Source organism: Mesoplodon densirostris, chromosome 11 (assembly GCF_025265405.1).
Source record: "Mesoplodon densirostris isolate mMesDen1 chromosome 11, mMesDen1 primary haplotype, whole genome shotgun sequence".
Classification (NCBI taxonomy): Eukaryota; Metazoa; Chordata; class Mammalia; order Artiodactyla; family Ziphiidae; genus Mesoplodon; species Mesoplodon densirostris.
The window spans coordinates 60332098-60343326 of NC_082671.1; the positions used below are offsets into that span (position 1 = coordinate 60332098).

Here is an 11229-nt window from a genome sequence, read left to right on the forward strand (position 1 = left end):
GCTGTTGGGTGATCTGGGCTTGAAAGTGGTTAGGGGTCCATTCTGCTCTCCCCCACCCCGGCTCCAGCTTAGAAGTGATAAATACTCAGAGGACTTGGGTCGGGCAGTGGGGAGTTACAGGGTACAAAGAGGGCTCCGGGTGGGGCCGCCCAACCCTGAGCGCCGGACATCAGGGAACAGCAGGCACAGCTGACACACTGGTGACCTTTTCCCTACATTCGGCTATTTTTAGCTCTAATGCCACCATCCTCACGTGAGACCCGTTGGGCGCCCCAGGCTCTCAGACCTTTGAGCCATCTTCATCTTGCAGAAACCCGGCTCCCCCCCACTCCTGATTCCCGCCACGGAGCCGGGGAGATTCTGGTTGCCGCCCCCCAAGTGTTCTCTCAACCCAAATTTGGGAGTGGGTGTCAGGTTCCCGGTGAGGGCGGGACTTAGGTGGCCAGGCCTGAAGGACGTGGGGACACAGGCCAGAGTGACTGTCCCCACAAGCGGACAGGAGCACACCCGAGCCGTGAGTGGAGTTGGGGGGTGGCTCTGGGCTGCCGGCCTGGCCCAGGGCTCTGAGCCGGCAGGGGGGGCGGGGGAGGGGGGTAGAGGCTGGTGCCAGGGTCCCACGTGGCAGTGCTGGGGGTACGAAGACCCCGCCTCACTCCAGACCAGACCGACTCCGCTTCCGGGGCCCCTCTAGCCCCCACCCCGAGGCCACCCTACACTGTCCTCGGGATTCCTGATGTTTTCAAGGCCCTGACCCCCTTCCGACCCCCGCACCGTTGCGCGAAGGTTCTGCGGCGGTTGGCGAGGCTGGGGGCCAGGGGAGGGGCCTCGGCGCTGCGGGTGGCCGACCCAGGGCGGAAGGGGAGGGGGGCGCGGCCGGGGGTGGGGCCTCGGCGCGGGTGGCCGATCCAGGGCGGAAGGGGAGGGAGGCGGACTGGGGGCGCGGCCAGTGGCCGGAGGCGGGGCCTCGGCGCGGGCGGCCGAGCTGCCCGCACAACCTCCTGCCACCTCCCAGGTGCCCAGCAACTCCCGGGTGCCCAGCAACCCACAGGATGGCGGAAGCGCACCAGGCTGTGGCCTTCCAGTTCACGGTGACGCCAGAGGGGGTCGACTTCCGGCTCAGTCGGGAGGCCCTAAAACACATCTACCTGTCCGGCATCAACTCCTGGAAGAAACGCCTGATTCGCATCAAGGTGGGCGCAGGTGGTTCTGGTCTCTTCCAGCAGGTGCAGAATCGAGCCTTCCAGGGAGGCAGAGGCTAGGTGTCAGCTGCTGCCCATTGTCAAGGTCCTCCACCACCACCTCGGCTGGCAGCTCTATGGAGTGACAGGCTCCAGCAGTGCAGAAACCAGAGGGGTGCTCAAGGCGTGGAGAGGAGATGGGTGTGCAGGAAGTGTCAGTGGGACACAGTAATCAGGTGCTGCAGGTGTGGGAATGTGGAGGGGCGTCCACCAGACGTGAAGGAGAAGTGAAAACAGGCAAAGACTTGATAGGTGCCTGCTTACCCCAGTCCTTGCTCTGTGAGCATAACTGTTTCTGCCCACAGAACGGCATCCTCAGGGGTGTGTACCCTGGCAGCCCCACCAGCTGGCTGGTCGTCGTCCTGACAACACTGGGTTCCTCCTACTGCAACGTGGACATCTCCATGGGGCTGGTCTGTTTTATCCAGAGATGGCTTCCTGAGGGGTAAGAAGTGGGGCCATGAGAAAGGGCTGGGTGGGCTCCAAGGCCAAGGTTCCTGAGCTGGGCAGTTACAGGACAACAGCCATTGGAGGTAATAGGGGCAACCGTCCCTGGGGGCGACCACCATCTTATTCCCTACTTCTGTAACTTCGTGCGTGATGCACTCAGAGGCTCAGATGTGAGTGTGTCCAGGGAGTTTTTCCTCCTTTGGTGCCTCCCCCAAGATGGCTCACATACATCAGGACTGCAGAGTCAGAATCTCCCTGAGGTTGGTCTCGAGTGGACCCCCCTGCAGTCCTCTCCCCTTCTCTGATAGATGTGGCCCCTACCGGACCCCACAGACCCGGACACTTCTCAGCATGGCCATCTTCTCCACGGGGGTCTGGATGATGGGCATCCTCTTCTTCCGCCAAACCCTGAAACTGCTGCTTTCCTACCACGGTTGGATGTTTGAGATGCACGGCCAGACCAGCCACTTCACCAGAGTCTGGGCTGTGAGCAGAAGCTGGTGGAGGGGTCCAGGCATCGGGTTTGAGACCCCAGGGCCTCACTTTGGGTTCTGAGCTGGAGGGGACAGCCAGGCGGGGCACTGGTGCCTGGCGGGGTTTGCCCCAGTTCTGAGGGTCTGGGGTAGCCCCTCCAGTGTTTGCTAGTTTGCATTCTTTCCCCTGGCTTCCCCCTCAACATTCTCCACTCTGTACCCCCAGATGTGTGTCCGCCTTCTGTCCAGCCGGCGGCCTATGCTCTACAGTTTCCAGACATCTCTGCCCAAGTTGCCCGTGCCCAGCGTGTCAGCCACAATTCATCGGGTGAGGGCCTGGGTCAGACATCCCAGTGGGCAGGGCAGGCTGGACTCAGAGGACTTATCCAAACATAAGGGACTGTCCCCTACAAAGAGTCGGCTTGAGAGGGAGCAATGGGGCTGGGCTTGGAAGAAGGTCAGGACAGAGGCAGCTCTTGCTGACTGGCCCTCACACGGGCAATAACTTGGCTGGACAGTACCTAGAATCCGTGCAACACTTATTGGATGACGAGGAATATTACCGAATGGAGACGCTGGCCAAGGAATTCCAGGAGAAGACTGCCCCCAGGCTGCAGAAGTACCTGGTACTCAAGTCATGGTGGGCAACCAATTATGTGAGTTCTACCTCCTGGGCTTACCCTCACCCACCCTGTGTCCTGGCTGCTCACACCCCACCCTCCTCCGCCCCAGCTCCAACCTCCCACCCACCCACAGGTGAGCGACTGGTGGGAAGAGTATGTCTACCTTCAAGGCAGGACTCCCCTCATGGTGAACAGCAACTATTATGTCATGGTAAGGGCTAGAGCCACATGGGCTCCTGTGTGCTCAGCTGTGTCCCCAGCTCTGGTCTCAGGGCAAGGAACCTGGAGGACAGTTCAGAGCCCTAGTGGTGGTTTCTGTAGGCAAGTGGGGGTTCTGAAGTGAGGCCTGAAGGAGAGGGAAGATGCAGGGGGCGGGTGTCATATCCTGGAAGAATAGTCAGGAAGCAGCTCACAGGCGACGAGGATACTGAGGATCTGGAGAGCCCAGTAGACCCCACAGCCTGATACTGTCACTCCCATAGTTCCTCAGGCTCACTGTCCTGCCCAGCTCAGGCTCTCTCACTTCCTTCCTTGTTCCCTCACTGGCTTTCCAGCCACAACTTCCCAGCTGTCCTGACGCCATTACCAGGGAACTTCCTTAAGTGTGTCTTAAGCAGATCAGAGCTGCTGCTTGTAGAGCTCAGGGGGTCACTGTCGGTCCCTATCCCACATGACTGGCCCTTTTCCTGCTCCTAGTACAAGACTGCACAGCCAGCTGGGAGAGGCTGCCCAGCCACTGCCCTGTGCACCTCTTTGCTCTCCCACTTCCAAAGCACGTTTCAAGTAGCATGCTGGCATTCCCCGTCTCCACAAAGCTGTCTTTCCAGAAACCTATATGCATACTTGTCTAGACAAGAGGTTTTAAGCTGTTTTGTAGTGGCAGAACCCCTTGCTCAAAGAAAAATAAACAAAACATCAACAAATACAATGGGTTTGGAAAAGCAGCTCAGGTCAAAGTCAGGGCAGGGGGTTATCTGATCAGTTATGCATTTCACCTCTTGTACTTGGTTCTCAGAGGGTGTGCAGGATGGACTGGGGAAAGGGGGCAAGACACCCTAGACAGAGAGATGCCACTGTGCACACCTGTCGCAGCCTCCTTGCAGGCTCTGCTCTCTCTCTTTAGGACTTAGTGCTCGTCAAGAACACAGACGTGCAGGCAGCCCGCCTGGGAAACATTGTCCACGCCATGATCACGTATCGCCGTAAACTTGACCGTGAAGAGATCAAGCCTGTGAGTTGTGTTGGGGACGAGGGTGTGACCGGGAGAGGAGGCCTGTGTCTGAGCCGTGCCGGGCCTTCCTCCTAGGTGATGGCGCTGGGCATTGTGCCCATGTGCTCCTACCAGATGGAGAGGATGTTCAACACCACCCGGATCCCGGGGAAGGACACAGGTACTAGCGGCCAGGCGCCTGTGCTGGGGCCGCAGGATGGAGGCCACCCCCTCCCAGCTGTGGGCCCGCCACGGCCAGATGCCCTACTGCCTGCTGGTCACCATGCTTCCTCAGTGTCTCAGGGTCATGTAACTGCGAAAAATAGTTGGCGGCCGTTACTAGACACCTGCTGTTTACAGGCACGGTGCTAGTACTGGGACCCTGGGAGACCCAGGTCAGAGCTCCCCCCCTGCAGGGGCTCACAATTCAGGAGTCTCCGCGCAAAGAGCAACAGGAGGCCTAGTGGGGCTCCCCACTCAAGGAGCCTGTAGAGGAGGAGGGTCGGGCTCGCCCAGGGCCCCAGGGCCGCCAAGCAGCACCCGCATTTCCGATGCCAGGACAGTCTGTGGGATTTCCTAGAGCTTTGGTTTCCTCTTCTGTGACATGCCTCATGGGACTGTGGTTGGCATTAAATGACAGACAGGGAAGCTCAGGGCACGGGGCCTGGCTTGGTGCCAGCAGATTCCGCCCAGGGAAGGGGAAGGGAGGCCAGGCGAAGGGTCCATGCGGTCACCTGGTGTGAGGCTGGGGGGCCATCCTGAGTGGCATGGGGTGGGGGAGGGAATAGCTCCCTACCTTCCCGCCTGAGCCCACCCGTGGCCTCTGCCGCAGATGTGCTGCAGCACCTCACAGACAGCAGGCACGTAGCCGTCTACCACAAGGGCCGCTTCTTCAAGTTGTGGCTCTATGAGGGCTCCCGCCTGCTCAAGCCTCGGGACCTGGAGATGCAGTTCCAGAGGATCCTGGATGACCCCTCCCCACCCCAGCCTGGGGAGGAGAGACTGGCAGCCCTCACCGCAGGGGGAAGGTATTGGGGCCCAGGTTCAGGTGCCGTGTGGAGAGGAGTTGGGTCCTGTGTGCCACCCTGGAACTCGGCCAGAGCCCTCAGCAAGGGAGGAGCTGGGCCCCAGCGTCCTCTGCGTAAACCAGGACCTGCGGTCGTGAGGGGTGCTGGTGGTAACGGCAGGAGGGTAGCTGCTGTGACCTCTAACTGCCGGTGGCTAGGTGGGGGTGTGTGGAGGGGGGGACCTGGGAGGTGCCCTCACGCCCACAGGGCCCCCTCCCAGCTCACTCTGCCCTCGCGCCCTCAGAGTGGAGTGGGCTCAGGTACGCCAGGCCTTCTTCGGCTCCGGCAAGAACAAGGCTGCCCTGGATGCCATCGAGCGCGCTGCTTTCTTTGTGGCTCTGGATGAGGAGTCTCACCGCTATGACCCCAAAGACGAGGCCAGCCTCAGCCTCTATGGCAAGGCCCTGCTGCACGGCAGCTGCTACAACAGGTACCGCACCCCCAGCTCCACTGCACGGCCCACCCCGCCCACCCCCGGGCTCCTCCCCCTGCCCCCGCACCGTCGCCCCATCTCCTCCCGCTGCAGGTGGTTCGACAAGTCCTTCACTCTCATCGCTTTCAAGAACGGCCAGCTGGGCCTCAACACAGAACACGCGTGGGCAGACGCCCCTATCATAGGGCACCTCTGGGAGGTAGCAGGCCCTGGGAGAGGTCCCGCAGGGCAGGGGCGGGGCTGGGACGGGGGCAGCCGGGCAAGGACGGCCTCTCAGCCTGACCTTGCCCCTGCAGTTTGTCCTGGGCACCGACAGCTTCGACCTGGGCTACACAGAGACTGGGCACTGTCTGGGCAAACCCAACCCTGTGCTGGCCCCCCCTCAGCGGCTGCAGTGGGACATTCCTGAGCAGGTGTGCGGGCCGAGAAGGGGCAGGGGTGGGTGTGCGAGAGGGACAAGTGTCTGAGATGCCCTGTGGCCCTCCCCTCTGTCCCAGCCCCACTCTCAGGGGAAGAGTCCAGAGTGTCTCATGGTCCAGACTGGCTACAGGGAGAATAGAGATCCCAGGACCATTTCGGGACTGGAGAAAGACATGAGGTGTGAACTCGTGTCCAGGGAGCACCTGTCAGTGCCTTCCTCCCTGACAAAGCCCAGCCAGGAATCTGTGCTGATGCCCCTGGCTTGTCCTTTGCGTCTCCTTCTCCTGAGGATGTCAAGCACACTGCGGCCTGCCCAGCCTTGCCTTCATCCGTTGCTAACGCTCAGGCCTCCTGGACGTGACCCTGGAGTCCCCCTGGAGAGCTCTGCCCCCAGCTGACCCCTCTGTGTCTTGGCAGTGCCAGGCAGTCATCGAGAGCTCCTACCGGGTGGCCAAGGCGCTGGCTGATGACGTGGAATTGTACTGCTTCCAGTTCTTGCCCTTTGGCAAAGGCCTCATCAAGAAGTGCCGGACCAGCCCTGACGCCTTCGTACAGATCGCCCTGCAGCTGGCACACTTCCGGGTAGGAGCCCCAGGCCACCGAGCAGGCGGGGGTGGCACCGGGGCACACCTGCAGGATTCACCCCTCTGTGTTCCCTAGGACAGAGGCAAGTTCTGCCTGACCTATGAAGCCTCGATGACTAGGATGTTCCGGGAGGGACGGACAGAGACCGTACGTTCCTGCACCTGCGAGTCCACAGCCTTTGTTCAGGCCATGGTGCAGGGGCGCCACCTGGTGAGCCCCCCAGGGCCTCGTGCTGACGTGACTGTGCGGCCTCCTGCCTGCTCGAGGGTCAGGGCTACTCTTCACTGCTCCATTTCTGCCCCCAGAAAGCAGACCTCCAAGATCTGTTCCGGAAAGCTGCTGAGAAGCACCAGAATATGTACCGCCTGGCCATGACAGGGGCTGGGATTGACAGGCACCTCTTCTGCCTTTACGTGGTCTCCAAGTACCTGGGGGTCAAGTCCCCTTTCCTGGCTGAGGTCAGTGTTGATGGGTGTGTCCTCTGTCCTCAGGCCCTCTCCTGGTGGGTCTCGGCCTGTTTTCTGTCTGGACAGCTGGGGCCAGTGTTCCCGCTCCACACTCCACCCAGGCCTGTGGACTGGCACCAAGCAGGAGCCTCCCCCTCGTAGAGTTGCTGTTGGCGTGACGGGGGATGGACAGACAAACATATGTCAGGTGGTGGCAGCGCTCGTGAGAGAAGGGCAGAGGCTCAGGGGAATCGGGGCGTCCAGGTGGAGGGAACCTCCAGTGCCCGGACACTGACACTGAGGCAGGAGTGTGGGATGCAGGAGGGATAGCAGGAGGGGTGGGGGGCGGAGCCAGGGGGCGGACAGGCAGGTCACCTGACAGAGGGTTTTGTGCAGAGGCTGTGATGGTGAGAACAGACTAGGGGACCATGGACAGCAATCAGGAAGGTCCTGCGTCCTGTCCCTTCTGCATCCTTAGCCAGGACAGTGCCAGGCTCACGCACCTGTCCGCAGGTGTGCGTGGCACCTGACTGCCGGGCCTCCCTGTTGCAGGTGCTCTCAGAACCCTGGCGCCTCTCCACCAGCCAAACTGCTCAATTCCAGATCCGCATGTTTGACCCAAACAAGTACCCCAATCACCTGGGTGCTGGCGGTGGCTTTGGCCCTGTAAGTGCCCTTGAAGGTGGACAGGTGGGAAGGACCAGGGGCCGGGGTGTCAGGGGAGAGTTCAGGGCCTTGAGGAGGTCAGACCAGAGGCAGGAGCACAGCCCTGGACCTGCCCTGCCTGGAAGCAGGATAGGTACCTGTCGACCCCAGCAAGAAAGGTGGCTGGGACCCCACCCATGTTGACACCCACTGCTGGAGTGACCCTGCCCGGGGCTTCTGTACCCTCTGAAGTGGGCTTATGGAGAGAGTCCAGATCTCCCACTGAGACACTCATGTGGGCTAGTTTGTCGGGGAGCTAGAGACCCTCTGCAAACATGAGGGGGGCCTCCTGAGGGAACCTGAGGTCCTGGAACCCCCGGTGGGGTCTTCTCTTCTGTTTTCATACTGTTTCCTGGGGATGGGCCCTTCCTGTGAATCTTGTGGGCAGAGCAAGGATAACATCAGCTTGGCTTCCAGATCCTCAAGGTTCAGTTCACCTCTTCTTCTTCACCCCTTGTGCTGCCCTCAGGTAGCTAATGATGGCTACGGGGTTTCCTACATGATCGCGGGTGAGAACACCATCTTCTTCCACGTCTCCAGCAAGTTCTCAAGCTCAGAGACAGTGAGTGTCTCGTGCTCCCACTCAGCCTGAGGAGGGGTCGCCCCCCAGGGCATGTCTGGCTGGGGAAGAACCCTTCCCTATGGGGACAGAGGGGCGGGGGCTCACCCGGAGGTTGGTCTGAGCTCTTGACTCCCGCAGAATGCCCAGCGCTTTGGGAACCACATCCGCCAAGCTCTGCTGGACATCGCTGATCTTTTCCAAGTTCCCAAGGCTGACAGCTGAGGGCTGGAGAAATGCCAGCTGCCCTTCTGTCCCCACATTGTGAAGGAAGGGGCCTGTGGTCCGCTTGCAGGCACAGAGGTGGCCGTGCACAGGTGCCCAGGCTCCAAGGACACCTCTGGAAGCAGGTGCTCCCTGGGCAGACACTGCTCCCTGAGGGCTCAAGTGGTGGAGGTAGGGCTGGAGCAGGAAGGGAATCTTCTTTTTTTTTTTTTTTCTTGCTAGATGTTAATAAAAATAAGGCTGTATAATTCTATTTTAGCCCTTAAGTACCTGTGTTTTTTGGTGGGGGAACTAGGAGGCCCTTCCCCTGCTCCGGCCTCAGGCCAGGGACGTGGCAAGGGAAGGTCTAGGGCTGGAGACTATTTGTGAGAGGTTCTGACCTGCTTTGAAAGGTGGGTCTCTGCTGTCTACACCCACATACGCACTTGGAATAAATTCTTGCTTCAGAACCTCCACCTGTTCCCTGGGGCCATTTCTGTTTGTCTTCTGGAGAGTGGGGCCCTCTGTGCATGGACATGTCCTCTGCACCCCGTTGGGCTGGAGCACAGCTCTGTAGAGGCCCTCGGCATAGGAAGGAGCTACAGTCCCAGGCCTGAGGTCTGGGTGCCGGGCGGTCATGTCTGTGAGAGGGCGCACAGGATAATCTGGAGCAACACGTGCTCCTTCCCTTGGGTCAGCTTTTTTATTAAAATAATATCACGAGTAAACAAAAAATTATTATGGAAAGTCTAAGCAGGTACTCAATTACTATTGCTGCATGCCTAAACGAATCTACATCTCATTACTCTGGTAGGCGATGAGAACCGGACATGAATTAGATACACTCCCAGGCCTTCTCTTATTAACCAGTGTTTATTGAGCAACCACTGTCTACTTGGCTCTGTGCTGGGGATTCAGTGGTGAACAAGGCACCCCCTGCACATGGGGAATTCACTACTTAGTGAAGCAAGCATGGATCAGGGGATGGAGCCGGTGGCAGGGAATTCAGGCTCTTGAATAATCCATTTAGCAAATACTAAGTGCTATAGTGTGCTAAGCTCTGGGATACAGCAGTGAACAAACCTGGCAAAAACAATCCTTCCCTGTGCGGCTTAGAGTCTAGTGAGGGAGACAGGCAATAACCAAGAAGAATGAGCAAATGACATAATAAGTCAGAGGGCAGTAAATGCTGAGGAGAGAAGTAAGGGGAGGGAGCAATGGAGGGTGGATGGCAATTTCAGACAGGGTGGCAGAGGCAGGCCTTCTGGAGTGGGGCCATTTGACTCAGACCAGCAGGAGATGAGGGTGCAATCCATGTATGTACCTGAGGGCAGGGTATCCCTGGCCAAGGGGGCAGCAACAGCCAATGCTTCGGGGTGGGAGGAGCCTGCTGTGGTGGAGGAACAGTACCCGAGGGCCTGTGGCTGGCGTGGAGTCGGGAGCAGCAGGAGGGGACAGGTGGAGTGGCGCAGCAAGGGCCTCGTAGGCCAGGCTCTGGGTTCTCCAAATGATGGGGGAAGCCGCCAGGGTTGGAGCAGAGGGTGACATAATCTGTTGTAAATTCTTAATGGGATCACTCTGGCTAACCAGAATATTAGAACAAAGTAGGGTGCAGTAAGGATAGAAGCAAGAAGGCCTAGCAGAGGGTACTGCTCATGGTGGTGGCAGAGTTGGGAGAAATGACGGGACTAACTAAGGGATGGAGATTCAGAATGCTAGGGAGCTGTTGAAGATGATTCACGTGTTCTCTTTGGGTGACTGGGTGATTAAAGAAGATTTTTAAATGTTGAGTTTAACATACCTGTAAGAAATATTTGTGAAAATGTCTCATAGACTCTTGAAAATATAAATTGAAAGAAAGATTTAGGTTCCTGATAATAGCTTTGAAGATTGTTTGAACACTGAGAACATGAGAAGATTCCCAGGACAGAGGCTTCTAACCTCTTTTGAGTCTCTGTGAGAAGCTTATAAAAATAAATCTATGCTCACAAAATAGTACATTCCGTATCAGAGCTTTCCTGGGCTTCCAAAAGTATCTTCACAGACCTTTGCCTCTCCAGTGCCTGCGTGACCTACCCTGGGAAACTGTCTGGGATCTGGTAGGCTTCTGGGAGACATCACCTCACCCAGGCCTGGGAGAACAGTGAGCAGAGATTCCAACAAGCTGGCTTTAATTAATGTTAAAATTCAGTCAAAATTCTTTTTTTTTTTTTTTTTTTTTTTTGCAGTACGCGGGCCTCTCACTGTTGTGGCCTCTCCCATTGCGGAGCACAGGCTCCGGACGCGCAGGTTCAGCGGCCATGGCTCACGGGCCCAGCCGCTCCGCGGCAGGTGGGATCTTCCCGGGCCGGGGCACGAACCTGTGTCCCCTGCATCGGCAGGCGGACTCTCAACCACTGCGCCACCAGGGAAGCCCAGTCAAAATTCTTTTATCTGATTTGTTCTTGGTTGAAATAAGAGAAGAAAACACAGTGCTAAACCAGGGTATAAACTTCTGGTGACCACCCACCAAATGCAAATCTGCATTAGTACCCCAGAGGTGTGCAGATCTGCATTAGTTAAGGCTAGTAGCCATAACAGACAAAGCTTGAAATCTCAATGGCTTAACCCAATAGAAGTTTAATTCTTGTTCACTTGGCTGAGAGGAAGACTCTGCTCCATACCATTATTCAAAGACTTGGCTGTTAGAGGTCCTACCTTCCTCAGGTAGCCCCCAGTTTGCCTTGGACATCAACATCCCGCAAGTACACGGAGGAGAGAGAGGGCTCACTCATGGGAGGCTTTTATGGACTCAGCCTGGTAGTGATACAGAGCAT

The 11229-nt window shown here is 58.1% G+C and overlaps 1 protein-coding gene across 2 annotated transcripts; it reads left to right on the plus strand.

Annotated features, from left to right (window-relative positions):
• The first annotated feature begins 155 nt into the window (after positions 1-155).
• CPT1B (carnitine palmitoyltransferase 1B) lies at positions 156-8871 on the plus strand. Of its 2 annotated transcripts, none has more exons than XM_060112670.1 (19): positions 156-514; positions 1013-1190; positions 1544-1683; positions 1997-2174; positions 2388-2489; positions 2680-2817; positions 2894-2995; positions 3908-4015; positions 4091-4175; positions 4827-5022; positions 5306-5491; positions 5588-5693; positions 5791-5907; positions 6332-6496; positions 6575-6709; positions 6805-6957; positions 7498-7611; positions 8120-8212; positions 8351-8871. In XM_060112670.1, exons 2-19 carry the CDS (start codon positions 1050-1052, stop codon positions 8432-8434), a joined length of 2343 nt encoding a protein of 780 aa, XP_059968653.1. In that variant the 5' UTR covers positions 156-514; positions 1013-1049; the 3' UTR covers positions 8435-8871. The 2 variants fall into 2 exon arrangements, with proteins under 2 accessions (XP_059968653.1, XP_059968654.1); XM_060112671.1 differs by having other exon boundaries at positions 2918-2995.
• Positions 8872-11229: the final 2358 nt, after the last annotated feature.